Source organism: Drosophila novamexicana, unplaced genomic scaffold, assembly GCF_003285875.2.
Source record: "Drosophila novamexicana strain 15010-1031.04,08,12 unplaced genomic scaffold, DnovRS2.1 tig00001834-arrow-arrow-pilon, whole genome shotgun sequence".
NCBI lineage: Eukaryota > Metazoa > Arthropoda > Insecta > Diptera > Drosophilidae > Drosophila > Drosophila novamexicana.
Genome location: NW_020824898.1, coordinates 106,362 through 123,625, shown reverse-complemented (window position 1 = coordinate 123,625; position 17,264 = coordinate 106,362). Strand labels below are relative to the sequence as shown.

Here is a 17,264-nt window from a genome sequence, read left to right as displayed (position 1 = left end):
AATATCACAATTATCTATTCTTACGAAATGAAAAGAGAACTATTTTGAAAAAGTCTGAAACCTTTACAAGGGTACAACAAAATTATCGAAGGTTTATTTCATGGTTTTAAGCAGTTGTTTTTCTACATTTTGAATTGGGACTTGATTTATCTTAAAAGAGCTTTTTTTTTGGCTCTACTTAAAAATAATTTGCAGTTGCGATTTAAATCGTAGCCATGATAATAAAGCTGTTCGAAAGTCCTTATTATTCAGACAAGTTATTAAAAGCTAACAAATATTTTAAATTTCCTTATTTATATCAATAATTATGGAGTTTAAAGTTCATTGAAGACAAAACATTGCTAGCTTAAATAATAAATGACATGTTCGCAAATTCATGATTCTAATTTAACACTTAATGAAATAGATCTTATCATGATAAAAGCGAAAGTCACGGACTCATATTTGGCGCTCGGTGGAAGCATTGTGACAATCGTCCAAAGGCTGACCCATATCCGGTTCGGTTTTGGTGGGTGTCGCCAATTAGCGCCACAAACAATAGATTTGGCGGTCGGCTGAGGGCAGGCAGCCAATTGATTATCACCAAGGATACACACATGTCCACACAAAGCAGCAACACGCAGCGTCGAGTGTCAGTTCCCGATGGTGGTTCGTGCGGTGCGGTCAGCTTTTGGGTTGCCTGGAATATAATGGAGAAACGTTTTAGGACTTTGAAATATTTATGGTTGTTGTGGACATTGCTGCAAAGTGCACTCCATGTGGATATTGAAGCGCAGACGAGCCAGAATATCAATGTGTGTAAGTGCCCCAATCGATAGATGGCAACGGAATAGATAGCACACGGCTCTTGGGTAAACTAATTAAGCTGAACGTATAAGCTGGGCTGATTCGGGCGGGGTTTGTGCCCTGTGCAAATAGTCGAACTAATGCCGTGTGTGTCCTGCTCCACAGTTTTCATTAACGAGGTGGACAATGAGCCAGCGACCAAGGCCATCGAGGTGGTCCTCACCTATCTGAAGAAGAATCCCAGCTACGGTTTATCGGTGCAAATCGAGTCCATCGAGGCTAACAAAACGGATGCCAAAATATTGCTGGAAGCAAGTAAGTCTTTTATTAATTGAACATATATAGCTATATAATCCCGATCTTTTTCTCTTAAACACAGTCTGCAACAAATATGTGGCCAGCATTGAGAAGAAGCAAATGCCACATCTTGTGCTGGACACCACCAAGGCGGGCGTTGCCTCGGAAACGGTCAAGAGCTTCACCCAGGCTTTGGGGTTGCCCACGATCAGCGCCTCCTATGGCCAGGAGGGCGATCTGCGGCAATGGCGCGACTTGGACGAAGCGAAGCAAAAGTATCTGTTGCAAGTTATGCCGCCAGCTGACATTATACCCGAGGCAGTGCGCAGCATTGTCAAGCGGCTGAACATCACCAATGGTAAGCTTGCCCGACTAGCACATACCCTCTAACCAACATATAATCCTTAAATATATCTATCTGTTTTAAATTTGTCTAAAATTTGCACTTTGTGCGATTCGTATGCTTGCTAAAAATATTTATCGATATTCATATGTGAAAAGTTATCGATAGCTATTAGTCCTGCTCTTTTGTCGATACTATTTCCGTTATTTTCACTATTTCCGCCCGCCAGCTGCCATACTCTACGATGACACTTTTGTCATGGACCACAAATACAAATCCTTGCTGCAGAACATACAGACGCGTCACGTGATCACGGCCATTGCCAAGGATGGTAAGCGGGAGCGCGAGGAACAGATCGAGAAGCTGCGCAATCTGGACATCAACAATTTCTTTGTGCTGGGCAATTTACAGTCCATACGCATGGTGCTCGAGTCTGTGAAGCCCGCCTATTTTGAGCGCAATTTCGCCTGGCATGCGATTACGCAGAGCGAGGGCGAGGTCAGCAGCCAAAGGGACAATGCGACCATTATGTTCCTGAAGCCCATGGCGTATACGCAATATCGCGATCGCCTTGGTCTGCTGCGCACCACATTTAATTTGAATGAGGAACCGCAGCTGGCATCGGCCTTCTACTTTGATCTGGCGCTGCGCAGCTTTCTGGCCATTAAGTAAGTTTTACGGGATAAAATATCCGGGGGGGGGGGGAACTAAATGGAACAAATTGCCTATAACCTGAGCTTGGGGATATTTTATGGGAAATTTGATGGGAAATTCCATTCTCCTATAGGATTGTCGCAGATGATTTCCTCTAGAGTTGGGGATATTTTAGGGATATTTGATGGGAAATTCAATTCGATAGGATTGTTGCCGATGATTTCCTCTAGAGCTCAAGCTGCATATATTCCCGATACGCCAACTTTTATAATCTGAGCTTGGGGATGTTTTAGGGATATTTGATGGGAAATTCAATTCTCCTATATGATTTTTCAGATGATTTCCTCTAGAGCTCAAGCTGCATATATTCCCGACACACCCACTTTTATAACCCGAGCTTGGGAATATTTTAGGGATATTTAATGGGAAATTCAATTCTCCTATAGGATTGTTGCAGACGATTTCCTCTAGAGTTAAAGCTGCAAATATTCTCGTAACGCCCACTTTTATAATCTGAGCTTGGGGGTATTTTAGGGATATTTGATGGGAAATTCCATTTATAGGATTTTTGTAGCTGATTTCCTCTAAAGTAAAAGCTCCAAATATTCTCTGTATATGCGAATTGAAATAGACTTCCCTTATGATAAGTACCTTGTAATTAATTTATCCGTTATGTAATCCCCATGACAAATTGGCTTTGACAACATGTTAAAGGTATTGTTAGCTCTGGCAGGGAAGTAAACAAAATTGAGCCTACTTGAATTCTATTTTGGTCTTTTCTACTTTTAATTGAGCCTCCATATTATTGGTACATAATTACAGCAAAAGTTTTTGTTGTCTATTTTGTGGTCGAATCTAATTTCTTGTTATTTGTGGCAGAGAAATGCTGCAATCGGGCGCCTGGCCGAAGGACATGGAGTATCTGCGGTGTGATGACTTTCAGGGCGGCAATACACCTGAACGCAATATTGATCTTAGGCAATATTTTACACAGGTGTGTTTACACTAACTTGAGGGGTAGTCCCCCAATTATGGCTAATTATTGTTTACAACATTTTTGGTGCGTTCAAAGGTTAGCGAACCGACATCCTACGGCACTTTTGAGCTGGTCACGCAACCGCGCAGGCCCTTCAACGGCTTCAGCTATATGAAATTCGAAATGGACATCAATGTGCTCCAGATACGCGGCGGCAGCTCGGTGAACAGCAAATCGATTGGCACCTGGACGGCTGGCCTCGACTCGCCGCTGGTTGTCAAGGATGAGGAGCAAATGAAGAATCTGACCGCAGACACGGTCTATCGCATATACACGGTGGTGGTAAGACAATCTATATAAATGATTGATTGACTGATTGACTGACCGATTGATTGTTTGATTAATTGACTAACTGATGGGCCAGACATAGACCGTATCATCAGAGTTAAGAGATGATTAATATAAATGCAGCTGACTGATTGGCTGACTGACTGATTGACTGACTGACTGATTGACTGACTGACTGAATGATTGACTGACTGATGGGCCATAAACTGCCCGTAGCTTCAGAGTTGAGAGATGATTTATATAAATACAACTGACTGATTGGCTGACTGATTGGCTGATTGATTGACTGACTAACTGATGGATTGATTGACTGACTGACTGATGGAGGTGCACTTTTCACTCAAAGATGGGGTTTTAAAAGTTCGGAAAATTCGATAAAAACTCTCTTTTATGTATTTTGTTTGTTTTTCTTTTGAACTGGTTCAAACTTATTTGCCAAGATCTATTGTACATTATACTTTAGACGTATTTCACACTTTTCGGGATATCCACCTCTGTGGGTGAAAATTCGATTCAAAATTTCCCATCCCCATAACTCAGTCAAATCTCATCAGATTTTCATAAGGTTTGGCTTTTTGTAAATGGTTTTGCCTCTAAATCAACTTGGCATTAAAATCTGGCAACATAATTTTTGGTCGAAATTCATGTGTAAATCGTACCCCAAAATATCCCATATAGACATAGGTCTAAATTTCCCACCCCCATAACTCGGTCAAATCTCATCCGATTTTCATAAGGTTTGACTTTTTGTTTATGATTTGGCCTCCTAATCAACTTGGCATCAAAATCTGACAACATAATTTTTGGTCGAAATTCATGTGAAAATGGTACCCTCAAATATCCTATATAGACGCAGGTAAAACTTCCCAACCTCATAACTTGGTCAAATCTTAACCGATTTTCATAAGGTTTGACTTTTTGTTAATGGCTTGGCCTCTAAATCAATTCTGCATCAAAATCTGGCAACATAATTTTTGGTCAAAATTCATGTCAAAATGGTACCCTCAAATATCCTATCTAGACACGCATAGGTCAAAATTTGCCACCCCCATAACTCGGTCAAATCTCATCCGATTTTCACGAAGTTGGACTCTTTGTTTATTTCTTTTCATACCATTCCCAGCAAGCGCCCTTTATAATGCGCGATGAGACGGCGCCCAAGGGCTATAAGGGCTATTGCATAGATCTGATCAACGAAATTGCGGCCATTGTGCACTTCGACTATGAGATACAGGAGGTGGAAGATGGAAAGTTCGGCAACATGGATGAGAAGGGCGATTGGAATGGCATCGTGAAGAAATTGATTGACAAACAGGCGGACATTGGGCTGGGCAGCATGTCGGTGATGGCCGAGCGGGAAATTGTGATTGATTTCACGGTACCCTACTACGATCTGGTGGGCATTACGATTATGATGCAGCGTCCCAGTTCGCCCAGCTCGCTGTTCAAGTTTCTCACCGTGCTGGAGACGAATGTCTGGCTGTGCATATTGGCTGCTTATTTCTTTACCAGCTTTCTGATGTGGGTCTTCGATCGCTGGAGTCCGTACAGCTATCAGAACAATCGCGACAAGTACAAGGACGACGAGGAGAAGCGCGAATTCAATCTGAAGGAATGCCTCTGGTTCTGCATGACATCCCTGACGCCCCAAGGCGGCGGTGAGGCGCCCAAAAATCTATCCGGTCGTCTTGTGGCGGCCACGTGGTGGCTATTCGGGTAGGTCTGATTAGAATTAACACGAATTTGCAGTAAAATTTGCGATATGTATTATTTAATCGAGGTTAGGTTGGGCTAAAACCATCTTAGACTTATAATAATATGAGATTGTGGGTTTTAAAACGTTAACATTCAAATTAAATGTTATTTAACAGAGGCTTATAAGATGTTAAATTCAAATACAGAGCCTTTATTTAACAGAGACTCATTAGATGTTAGATTGAAACACAGTTGTGTTTATGAGATGAATTTATAAGAACATAATAGGATAAACGTTAACATTCATATATGATATGAAATTATAAGAAAATAATGGGATAAAACTTTAACATTCAAATTTTATGTTACTTAACAGAGGCTCATAAGCTGTTAGATTCAAATTTAAATTGTTTTTATGAGTTTTCAAAATATGATCCATTTCAATATTATAATTATGCCTTATGCCTTCTTAGCTTCATAATAATTGCCTCGTACACGGCCAACTTGGCTGCCTTTTTGACTGTCTCGCGTTTGGACACGCCCGTGGAGTCTCTGGATGATCTGGCCAAGCAGTACAAGATTCTGTATGCACCCTTAAATGGCTCCGCGGCGATGACCTATTTCGAGCGCATGGCCAACATCGAGCAAATGTTCTATGAAATCTGGAAGGATTTGTCGCTGAACGACTCGCTGACGCCGCTGGAGCGCTCCAAGCTGGCCGTCTGGGACTATCCGGTGAGCGATAAATATACCAAAATGTGGCAGGCCATGCAGGAGGCAGGTCTGCCGGCCACGCTGGACGATGCAGTGACGCGCGTGCGCAACTCATCGACGGCAACGGGATTCGCATTTCTGGGCGATGCCACGGACATACGCTACCTGCAGCTGACCAATTGTGATCTGCAGGTGGTCGGGGAGGAGTTCTCCCGCAAGCCCTACGCCATTGCCGTGCAGCAGGGCTCACATCTGAAGGATCAATTCAATAATGCGTAAGTTCGGCCGGATTCCTAATAAAAAAAAAATAAGAAACTTATTTCTCCAATTAACTCTCTTACAGCATTTTAACGCTGCTGAACAAGCGGCAGCTGGAGAAGCTCAAGGAGAAGTGGTGGAAGAACGATGAGGCGCAGGCCAACTGCGAGAAGCCGGAGGATCAATCGGACGGCATATCCATACAGAATATTGGCGGCGTCTTTATTGTCATCTTTGTGGGCATCGGCATGGCCTGCATTACGCTCGTCTTTGAGTACTGGTGGTACAGATATCGCAAGAATCCGCGCATTATCGATGTGGCCGAGGCCAATGCCACCCAGCCCAATCCCAAAGATGGCGGCAAGGCTAACGATGGCGTCATCTTGGGTCACTCGGGCGAGAAGTTCGAGAAATCGAATGCCGCACTGCGGCCACGCTTCAATCAGTTTCCGGCTACGTTCAAGCCGCGTTTTTAGAGGATCTGTAAACAAAAAGCAAATACCAATTCATTGAGAAATCGTCTACGTCTATAGCTTTAAGTAAAAAGGAAATTATTTTTCACTTATCTATGCACATGCAATCAATTAGTGTCAATTTTTAATAAATTCATGTGTCGTAAAAGCTATTACTTGATATGGGTACAGTTGTGCCAAAAATCACTCAAATATCTATTTTGAGGTTAGGTTATTTTAACATTTTTGTATTATTCACAATAATGTGCAATTAAGTCCACTAAAGTCCACCTAAATTTACAGAGCAGAACTGTTAACATTTAACAGTTGCCCTTGAAAATATCATTTGCAGATGCTGTTAAGTTTCGTAACAGAATTTTGCTTAACAGCGCACTAGCATACCTTTAACATTCGATGTTCAGCAGCTAATACATTTGCACTGCAGCCCTGGTTCGATACTAAGTAATCGATAAACTCATTTTCCATACACATCTCTCACACTTAAAAAGGCGGAGAAAAGTGTGAAAATTTGTCAAATTTTTCAATAAACAACATTGAAATTCATAAATAAAGCAAATAAAGAACGTGTTGCCCGCGTGTTAACCATAAACAATTTGCATGCGTCGTTTGAAGAAACTTGCGAAGAGTCACAGCGTGACGGGTACGCAAGAAAACGATGCAGCGGCGACGGCAACAACAACAACAACAGCGGCAGCTGCGTCCGATCCGGCGGCCCCGAAAGATGCCAACGGCGGGGGCGATACGCTACTTAATGTGGACATCTTTAAGCATTTCGACAAATCCGGCCGCAGCGAATTGTAAGCGAACTCTAATGTCTGTGTGCTAATAATTTGTTGATAATCATTTTTCATGCCAGCATAAAATACCTGAAGCAACAGCTGCAGGATAGTCCGGAGAGTCCAGTGTTCGACCAGCATGGCACATTCAAGCACGGCGTCTCGAATGCCATCTACGAGCTGCTCTGGCAGGCATTGCGCTACAAGCTCAAAAAGGATGTCGTGCTGCACGTGCTCACAGATGTTGTGGTAAGTGCAACGAGGCGGGCATCAAAATCAGCTTTATTCGAATCTGTCACATTTAGGCGCTGCACAAGGAGTTTCCCAGTCTGATACTGGACGTGGTCAACATACTGGACAGCGAAACGTCCTTGATGACCGAAGGTCTGCAGGAGGAGCGCCATGGTTTTGTGCAAATTGTCAAGGATCTGGACAAGGTGCTGCCGGAGAGCTTGCTCAAGGAGCGCCTGGAAATTGATACCTTACAGGAAGTCGGCATTGTCAAGAACAAGAGTTTCTACACGAAGTTTATCAAAGTCAAGACTAAGCTCTAGTAAGTGCGCATCATCAAAGTCCACATAAAATAAACCTTTAATTTTCATTTCCTTTTGCAGCTATAAGCAGCGCCGCTTCAACCTGTTTCGCGAGGAGAGCGAGGGCTTTGCCAAGCTCATCACAGAACTGAATCAGGACTTTGAGGAGCACACAACCCCCGATGCCATAATGGACATAATTAAATCCCTGATAGGTGAGTGCCATAATTTGCAGCCTTCTTCATGATCGTTGACCTTGTCTTTGCCTGCAGGCTGTTTTAATCTGGATCCTAATCGCGTGCTGGATATTATCATTGAATCGTTTGAGACGCGCCCCGATCGCTGGAAGCTTTTTATACCCTTGCTGCGCAGCTATATGCCCACCGGCGCCATCATTTGCGAAGTGCTAGGCTACAAATTCTGCCACTTTAGGGCAACGCGCACTCCGCGCTCCCTGTACCATGTTTGCGCTCTGCTGTTGAAGCACGGCGTCATCGAGCTGAACGATGTTTATGTCTGGCTAACGCCGAATGATGGCAGCATACGTGCCAACTGGGAGGAGGAGCTGGCCGAGGCGAGAGAAATGGTCCGGAAGCTCCATGTGATTTCCACCAACAAGAAAGAAGAGGACAAAGAACCACCAGCACCACCAACTACCAAGAAATTCGATGAGGTACGCTTTGAATCAAATCCAAATCTTTCCGTTAACTTATTCTTTTTGCACTCCACAGGAGAAATACAATGCCAATCAAAAGTTTGGTCTGTGCGAGGCTCTGCTCAAGGTTGGCGACTGGGAGAACGCGCTCAAAATTATACAAAAACTGCCGGATCAGTCGGTTGTCGTGCAGGAGCCCATTGCACGAGGCATTGTGGAGCTGGTGCATCTGTCGGTCGAGCAGATCTACTACAAGAAATGCTTTAAGGCACCCGCTGGCCGCAAGCCCAGCCGCAATCGGCTGTACGAGGATGCCGCGCTGGTTGCCAAGCTGCAGGCGCAGGAGTTTGCCGATCTGCGCAAGTACACATGGCCCATGGCCAATGTGCTGGGTCCGGCAATGCACTGCGATACGGTTCTGATGTACAAACTGGTGCGCATTATGGGCAAAATATTACTGGACATGGGCGTGGACAATCTTAACGGACCGCCGCCAAATACGGAGCTGGAGCAGCATTATTACGATATCATCAGCTGCCTGGATGCGAGCATATTGCCCTCGCTGCTTTATCTGGACAGCAATTGCTCCATGTCCGAGGAGATCTGGGCTGTGCTCAAATTCTTTCCATATCACTTGCGCTACAGCATGTATGCACGCTGGAAGAACGACAGCTATCAGCTGCATCCGAATCTGATACGACGCTGCGGCCTGGCGCAGCGGGATATCAAGGCGCTGATGAAGCGCGTCAGCAAGGAGAATGTAAAGCCGCTGGGGCGTCTGGTGGGCAAATATAGCCACTGTACGCCCGGACTGCTCTTCGATTATGTAAGCATCTATCTAGCCAGTTTGAATAAATCTCTCACTAAATAATTGCCTTACAGATCCTGGTTCAGATTCAAATATATGACAATTTAATCGGACCCGTCTGCGACATGCTCAAGTACTTGACTGCCTTGTCCTTTGACTGTCTGGGCTATTGCATCATTGAGTCGCTGACGATGACGGGTCGCGGGCGCTTCAAGGATGACGGCACCTCGCTCTCGCTGTGGCTGCAGAGCCTTGCTTCCTTCTGTGGCACCATCTACAAAAAGTACAGCATCGAGATGAGCGGCCTGCTGCAGTATGTGGCCAATCAGCTCAAGTCACAGAAGAGTCTCGATTTGCTGGTGCTGCGCGAGCTGGTCCACAAAATGGCCGGCGTCGAGTCCTGCGAGGAGATGACAAACGATCAGCTGCAGGCGCTTTGCGGCGGCGAACAGCTGCGCGGCGAGGTGGGCTTTAAATCTATATCTATATAATATTCATAATTGCAGAATACATTCCATTGTATTTTCAGGCTGGCTACTTTAGTCAGGTGCGGAACACTAAGAAGTCATCGAATCGTTTGAAGGAGGCATTGGCCAACAACGATCTCGCCGTCACACTTTGCCTGCTGATGGCCCAGCAGAAGCACTGCGTCATCTTTCGAGAGACGGCCGCGCACAGCCATCTGAAGCTGGTGGGCAGTCTGTATGATCAGTGCCAGGATGCCTTGGTGCAGTTTGGCACATTTCTGGGCTCCACCTATTCGGTGGATGAGTATGTCGAACGCCTGCCATCGATTATCACAATGCTGCGCGAATATCACATTAACACAGACGTCGCCTTCTTTCTGGCACGGCCCATGTTCACGCATCAGATTAACGTAGGTGTCGCTCGTTGAAATTTAGATTACAAAATGAGTTAATTTGGTTTTAATTTTGCTTGGCAGCAAAAATACGATCAACTGCGCAAGGCGGATCCCAATGCCAAGAAGCTGACGACGGCGCAAAAGCTGCAAAAATATCTGGAAGCCACGCAGTTGATAATGAATCCCATTGTAGAGTCGGTGCGACCGCTGCACAGCTCCAAAGTGTGGGAGGACATAAGCCCACAGTTTCTGGTTACCTTCTGGAGCCTGAGCATGTACGATCTGCATGTGCCCAACGAGATCTATCAGCGGGAAATTGGCAAGCTAAAGCAGCTGGCACAGCAGGCTGCCGAGGGCAAGGATTCGGTAAGATCAGGTCGCATACAACCAAAAGAGCTTCTCCAAAAATGTCTTTACTCTTGCAGAACCAATCGAAAAACAAAAAGGAACAGGAGCGTTACATTGCGCTCATGGAGAAGCTGAACGATGAGCGCAAGAAGCAGCACGAGCATGTGGACAAGATACTGCAGCGCCTGCAGGAGCAGAAGGATGGCTGGTTCCTGTTGCGCTCGGCCAAGTCGGCCAAAAACGATACCATTACACAGTTCCTGCAATTGTGCCTCTTCCCGCGCTGCACCTTCACCGCGCTCGATGCGCTCTACTGTGCCAAGTTCGTGCAGACTATACACAATCTAAAGACAGCCAATTTCTCCACGCTGCTCTGCTACGATCGGGTACGAATCAACTATCTATATATATATATATAAGACTATTCTGCCTGATAGACTCTCTGCCTGATTGGTTAATTTATGTCATGTAAATCCACGATAAGACAGGGTATTCCAGCCTTCAGTGCGGAAAAGGGGTTCACAGATTTGGTGGATGAAGTTTTCAACTTACCTTAAAGGAGTTTTTTAACGCGTATTTCACACATCTAGGAAAGTCCATTCCCCTCATGGTTGGGTGTCAAATTATGTTAAGGCAAATTTGGAAATTCCAACTGCAACTGGGGAGAATGTTTTCCGATCGACTTTCAACTCATTTATAAATATCTGTGTAAATTATATTTAAGTTCTCGCGGGCGGGAAAAGTTATATATACAATTATTAGAATAAACTTGGTATAGTATATATATATTATAATCTGTCCTAATAATTCTTTCGTTTCATCCACCTCAGCTGTTCTGCGACATTACGTACTCGGTGACATCGTGCACGGAGGGCGAGGCGACGCGTTATGGTCGCTTTTTGTGTGCCATGCTGGAGACGGTGATGCGTTGGCATGCGGATCAGGCGGTCTTTAACAAGGAATGCGCCAATTATCCCGGCTTTGTGACCAAATTCCGTGTCAGCAATCAGTTCTCGGAGGCCAACGATCACGTGGGCTACGAGAATTATCGACACGTGTGCCACAAATGGCATTATAAGATCACCAAGGCGATTGTGTTCTGTTTGGACTCCAAGGACTTTATGCAGATACGCAATGCGCTTATCATACTGATGCGCATACTGCCCCATTATCCGGTGCTCTCGAAGCTAGCGCAGATCATTGAACGCAAGGTGGACAAGGTGCGCGAGGAGGAGAAAACCAAGCGACCCGATCTGTTTGCCATCGCCTCCAGCTATATTGGCCAGCTGAAGCTGAAGTCGCCGCACATGTTCAAGGAGAGCGACTTCCATCAGGTGGCCGAGCGGCCCGTTAAGGAACCGGTGCCTGCGCCGCCCGGCACCGGCACGGTCAAGCTGCTGACCGGCGACAAGGTGAATGCCACGACTGCCTCAGCGACGTCCACGCCCACAACGAAAGCAGCTCCCGGTGCGCCGTTCTATGAGCAAAAGGCGGGCGTCAAGGAGCCGGACGCCAAGGCTGGTAAGTAGCTCTTAACTAAGCACAAACTTTTTGTTTATCGGAATCTCTGACGTGCAGTTCAACCGATGCGCGGCGAGGTCAAGCTCGTCAAACCGGAGGGCAGCAGCACGGTGTCTGTGGTGTCCATCTCGAAGTCCGTTTCGGCGCCGTCCAACAGCGAACGCGAGAGCAAACGGGATGCGGCAACGGCAGCGTTGCGGGAACCACAATCCCATCGCAGCATGGATGCCAGGGAGGAGCTGCAGTCTAGTGCCAACAACAACAACAGCAACAACAACCCGAGCAGCAGCAACAACAACCCGAGCAGCAACAACAACAACCCAAGCAACAACAGCAATGGCAATCAAAGCGAACGTCGCAGCCGTGAACGGGATCGGGAGCGCGAGGAACGGCACAGCATGAGCAGCACGCGCAGCTCGCAACGGGACAGCAATCGGAACAGCAACAGCAACAGCAACAAGGAACGCACCGAGGCCGAGCTGCAGCAGCGCGCACGCGAACGTTCCCAGCGTCTCGAGGAGCTGGAGGCGGCGGCCGCGCTGCGTGCACAGAAACGTGAGAAGCTATCGCGACGCAGCGACGAGCGCAGCCAGCATCGGCACGATGGCGTCGAGACGGTCGATCTGGTCACCGGCAGCGGCGGCAGCAGCAGCCAGGAGCATCGCCACTACGACGACTACGAAGGACGCCAGCGAGATCGCGACCTCAGTTCCGTCTCCAACGAGAGCAACGGTTCGCTGCAGCATCGACGCAGTCACGAGACAATTGAATATGATAAAGGTGAGCACAATCTAACTATACCACGAAAATGGGATCAGTATCAACAGCCGAGATATGGCCGTGTCCGTCTGCCTGTTTGCCTTTTGATCTCCTAATGTCTTGATTGGACTTCGCTGCGCTTCTTCATATAAACAAAATCTGATCTTTATGGACACTAGCATATTATATGAAGATTCCGTGACAGGATTATTCGAATATATGTTATATATTCGAAGCTATAACTTAATTAATTCTATACCCTTTTCGATTTGCAGATTCTAAACGTCGTAAATTGGAATCGTCGTCGAGCAGTTCAAAGGTTAGTAGCATCTGGTTGCATACATAGTACGCTAAGACAACGACCGACCGAACCGCAACCAACGGAGGGCATAAAACAAAAAACAAAAAAAAAAAACAAAAACAAAATAAGTGAAAGAGCATGTGAGAGGCGCATGTTCCGGCAGACGACGAGACGTCAGACCAAGTCGGGGACGCAACCAACCCACCAGAATCAAGTTCCGCTCTGGACACAATTGGAACACTCGTCCAAGTTAAACAAGTATACAACAAATGTGTACGAATTGGGGTATTTTTTTTTTAATAGTATTAAGATCTATTTGAAATAGTTATATATAAGCGCACAGTTGAACTGCATAGAGAGAAATTAGTATATATTTTTATTATTGTACATTAAGGAATTTTAAGGCAGCTTTGTTAAATCATTTGTAGAGTCCGTTTTAGGCTTTATCTTGCGATGTATATATTTGAGGTAGTTTATGTGTAAGTTAAGTTAGCTTTATAAGACACAAGTGGACCACAACAACAAGGCGCTAGTCAAGATGCAGACGTAAAAGACGAGATGCACAAGTTCATGACGAGAAGCAGACGTCAAAGACGATGAAGAGATGCGGATAAAAAACAAAGCAATCGCTGCGAACCACTCTACCCGGAAGCCAAAAAAGAAAAAACAACGCTGGAGTCAAGCAGAAAAAAAAAACGATTTTTGAATCATCATTGGACCAGAAACCAAACGAGCCGAAGAAAAAACCCGGACATGCTCCAAGTGCAGATCCAAATGGACTACATTCCACGTGCTGCAAATTCGCAGCAAAATCCAAGATAAAAACCTGAGAATCTGTAATCCCAGCTCATCCAATCAAACGGCGGCGGACACTTTAAACCCGAAACACAAGGGACAACACAACCAAGACGAACCGCAGTTATCTTCACGACCAATTCCAGAGCTGCAGATAAATTAAATCAAGAAGCAACTGGCAGCTAACCAGATAATAATCACTTGATCCGAGCGCCACCAAATGCATGGAAAAATAATCGACACCGAACAACAATCTAGACTCTATTCTTACATATCAAACGAAGCTGATCAATATGGAGGATAAACCTGAGAAACAAACATTCCGGAGAGCATTCCTTTCACTACACATTCGACTTGCAACACTACAAACATGGAACTATCGATTGGACATATCGATAACTATTAAGCTTTATATTAGGAAGACAAAACATATCGAAAGACAACACACCTTTGACGCTATCAACAAATTAATTGATCGATCTTCACATTATGAATCTGAAATGTGTGAAGAAACACCCCAAAACTGGAACTAGAAATTACCTTAATCTACACTCGAGACACCGCAGATGTGAATCCTAAAATAGTGGCTACAGTTAAAAACTTTCATTGGAAGAGAAGAGGAGAGGAGATCACATTTAAGTTTGGACCTGGAAACTTCCATCAAAGGCGGAGTAAACTCTGATTACAATGGAGAACTACTTGGTCTATTCGAAGACTCGGATGGAATGCTGACCTTGAAGTTGGCTCTAATCGACGTTAAGAGTGTTCGAATATATTCGACCCTAATCAACAATCGATAAATCGTACATATCAAAAATTGGACCCATTCGATGCTTTTCATCAGGAGAGAAGAATATTTAAATTTAACTTTAATCCACAATCAGAAAAGAAATCTACAACACGATAAATCGCACATATCTGGATACATTCAATAACTTTCTTTGTAAGAGAAGAATCTTTAAAGTAGACCTTAATCCACAATCAGAAAACAAATCTACAATCGATCCATTCGACAACTTGCTTCAGCACAGAAGAAACTTTAATATAAACCTCAATCTACAATCAGAGAACCGCATGTATTACTCCAAAATTGGACCTATACGTAAACCTACGTCAGAAGAAAAATTCGTCAGTCTCTTGTAATCGACTCTGAAACCGCTGAAAACTCATTTTAAACCAATAAGTTCTACGTCAAAGACAAACCATCAAAAATAATGGAACACTATTCACACTGGACGTGCTGCGCCCAGCGTTGCCCAACACTGTACCGACTCTACACAACGTCTCAGCCTAGTGCAGACTGCAGTTTAGTTGTACTTTTATTCGTTGATCTTGATTGTGTGCAGACGGGTAAGTGATCAGCGTATTGCGGGTGGGCGGACACTCAAGTTGGGGGCGTGCCAGGATTAGCGTAGCAACTGGGCGAATGTCCCATTGGGCTGGGTCTTAATACTTTTTAATTTGTCCTTTTGAGTTTTGTATTAAAAACACATCATCGCACCACATCCATCATGTTATCAGATTTTGCAATCCATATTAATATAATGTCATTACAGAAGGTGGAGGAGCTCGTCGATAGCGTGAAGAAGGCGCGCGGCCTCAAAACCAAAGAGCGCAACAAGGATAAGATGTCCGATGAGGAGCGTGACGCGCGCAAGGATCGCAAGCTGGGTCGGAAACGGGATCGCAACGAGGAGTCCGGCAGCAGTGATCACAAGCGTCGGCGTGAAGGTGAGGCAAGAACTGTGAAAATTATATTCAAGACATTCAAGAATGTACGATTTTTAGCACAAAACGGCGATGATGACATGCGCGAACGGGATCGCCATAGAGTAAGTGCTGAATACTAACCTAAGTGTGTGATGGCCAGCGATAACATTTCTCTTGTTATCTGCAGGACAAATCATCCCGAGAACGTTCGCACGACAAGTTTGATAGGGAACGCGGCGGCGGCGGCGGCGGTGGTGGAGGTGGAGGTGGAGGCAGTTCGCGTGGTGATGATCGACAATACAGCATCTCGAAGTCGACACGCTCATCGAGAATGAACTACTGAACGCATGCGGGAAAGCATCTCTTCCCGTATTGTGAAGCGCATTTGATTTAAGAATAAAAAATAGAAAAACAAAAAACGAATACAATTTTATTTACTATTTTAACGTAAACTGAAAACTAATTTGTGAAAATTTTACAATTTTCTAATGTCTAGCGTAAAAAGTTAATAACAAAATAAACACAATGTAAAGTTGACAAAAAACTATTCCAACCATGTTAAAAGTCTGCTAGAATGAAAGCTCAATTTATTACTAAAATGCTCAATTTAAATTTGGCGCCTTTCGCCGATAATTTTGATGTCCGATAAATTTTTGTACCAGCACTAAACACAGGCATCGATAAATAAGTTTGAGTCTTGCTATATATCGAACTTAAATATCGATGAGCAGCTTTTAATAATATGTACATTTGGATTTGGACACTACTTGCCTCGTTTTCGGAACTGAATTGTTCGACTTGCCAATGAAAATTCATTTATGCCTAGATTAAATATTAATGTATTCGTTTTAATTAGCATTTTATAGTATTAAGGCGTCGATACTTTTTGCCGCCGTTTCAAATGAAAGCAACCCTAAATTGCGCCCAGCGCCGTTATGACAATTTTTAGTACATTTTGTTGCAAAGGATATATCGCTAGCAAATGTCCTGTGGCACACACGTGAAGGTGAAGCTCCGAAAATTTTTAGTCTTCAGTGCGTGTCCCAACAAATTGGCAATGGCAATGGCCCGGCGGCAGTTCTACTTTAGTAAATACACAAATTTTCACAAAAATCACATCAAACTGTTTGCTGTTTATATGAAAACGGCAAATCTAATGCAAAACTTTAACGTGCTTAAGCGTTCGCTATAAGCAGCCGAAGGTGGTGGAGGAGGAGGAGGACGGGCGCTGCCGCTGTCGACGCTGACGCTGACGCTGACGCCGCCGCCGCCGCCTGGACCACCCACCAATACATTAACAGCACTTTTTACGGGCTAACTGTGTGCGTGTGCGTGTGCTAAAAAGTTGTTAGTGTTATTTCAATTACATCAATTATTATGCGACTTGCGGGAAAAGCAACAAGCCAAACAAGTGTTTCAAAGCAGACGAACCTTAAAAATTGCTTACAATAATTTTTATGAAAAAATCCAAAAACAAACAAACTAACATGTCTTAACGTAGGCGTGTCTGCTTATTGGTCGCTGCTGCTGCACAATTAAACCAGCTAGTTACGGTAAGTGCGGCTTAACTTAACTGTTCATTTATTTATGCACACACACATATACATATGTATATGTTATGCTTACATAATAAGAGATATGTGCGGCAGGCA

The 17,264-nt window shown here is 44.6% G+C and overlaps 3 protein-coding genes and 1 long non-coding RNA gene across 4 annotated transcripts; 3 read left to right on the top strand and 1 right to left on the bottom strand.

Annotated features, from left to right (window-relative positions):
- Positions 1 to 579: 579 nt before the first annotated feature.
- On the top strand, positions 580 to 6,644 carry LOC115768556 (ionotropic receptor 25a). The gene is made up of 9 exons (XM_030713165.1): positions 580 to 798; positions 952 to 1,101; positions 1,166 to 1,441; positions 1,656 to 2,094; positions 2,960 to 3,074; positions 3,153 to 3,398; positions 4,528 to 5,120; positions 5,573 to 6,088; positions 6,157 to 6,644. The coding sequence occupies exons 1-9, from the start codon at positions 597 to 599 to the stop codon at positions 6,545 to 6,547; spliced, it is 2,928 nt and encodes a 975-aa protein (XP_030569025.1). The 5' UTR covers positions 580 to 596; the 3' UTR covers positions 6,548 to 6,644.
- On the bottom strand, positions 599 to 1,535 carry LOC115768559. Its single transcript, XR_004018571.1, has 3 exons — positions 1,467 to 1,535; positions 1,010 to 1,091; positions 599 to 679 (listed from the first exon to the last, which is right to left on the bottom strand). It is a non-coding gene; the product is annotated as an uncharacterized LOC115768559 (long non-coding RNA).
- Positions 6,645 to 7,084: 440 nt separating the features above from the next.
- LOC115768554 (THO complex subunit 2) lies at positions 7,085 to 16,035 on the top strand. The gene is made up of 16 exons (XM_030713164.1): positions 7,085 to 7,341; positions 7,401 to 7,569; positions 7,626 to 7,873; positions 7,935 to 8,068; positions 8,126 to 8,526; positions 8,585 to 9,334; positions 9,391 to 9,780; positions 9,846 to 10,193; positions 10,260 to 10,544; positions 10,604 to 10,912; positions 11,357 to 12,047; positions 12,105 to 12,827; positions 13,082 to 13,125; positions 15,459 to 15,633; positions 15,691 to 15,734; positions 15,800 to 16,035. Exons 1-16 carry the CDS (start codon positions 7,142 to 7,144, stop codon positions 15,953 to 15,955), a joined length of 5,067 nt encoding a protein of 1,688 aa, XP_030569024.1. The 5' UTR covers positions 7,085 to 7,141; the 3' UTR covers positions 15,956 to 16,035.
- A 640-nt stretch (positions 16,036 to 16,675) lies between these two features.
- LOC115768536 lies at positions 16,676 to 16,814 on the top strand. The gene has a single exon (XM_030713133.1). The coding sequence runs from the start codon at positions 16,676 to 16,678 to the stop codon at positions 16,802 to 16,804; it is 129 nt and encodes a 42-aa protein (XP_030568993.1). The 3' UTR covers positions 16,805 to 16,814.
- The last annotated feature ends 450 nt before the right edge of the window (positions 16,815 to 17,264 follow it).

Excerpts from the sequence above, each read along its gene's own strand:
- LOC115768536 (XM_030713133.1), top strand. The coding sequence starts at position 16,676 with ATGGCCCGGCGGCAGTTCTACTTTAGTAAATACACAAATTTTCACAAA.
- LOC115768554 (XM_030713164.1), top strand. The coding sequence starts at position 7,142 with ATGCGTCGTTTGAAGAAACTTGCGAAGAGTCACAGCGTGACGGGTACG. Across the intron at positions 7,342-7,400 it reads AAATCCGGCCGCAGCGAATT|CATAAAATACCTGAAGCAAC; the intron begins GTAAGCGAACTC and ends TTTTCATGCCAG. Across the intron at positions 7,874-7,934 it reads AAAGTCAAGACTAAGCTCTA|CTATAAGCAGCGCCGCTTCA; the intron begins GTAAGTGCGCAT and ends TTCCTTTTGCAG.
- LOC115768556 (XM_030713165.1), top strand. The coding sequence starts at position 597 with ATGTCCACACAAAGCAGCAACACGCAGCGTCGAGTGTCAGTTCCCGAT. Across the intron at positions 799-951 it reads GAGCCAGAATATCAATGTGT|TTTTCATTAACGAGGTGGAC; the intron begins GTAAGTGCCCCA and ends CCTGCTCCACAG. Across the intron at positions 3,075-3,152 it reads TTAGGCAATATTTTACACAG|GTTAGCGAACCGACATCCTA; the intron begins GTGTGTTTACAC and ends GTGCGTTCAAAG.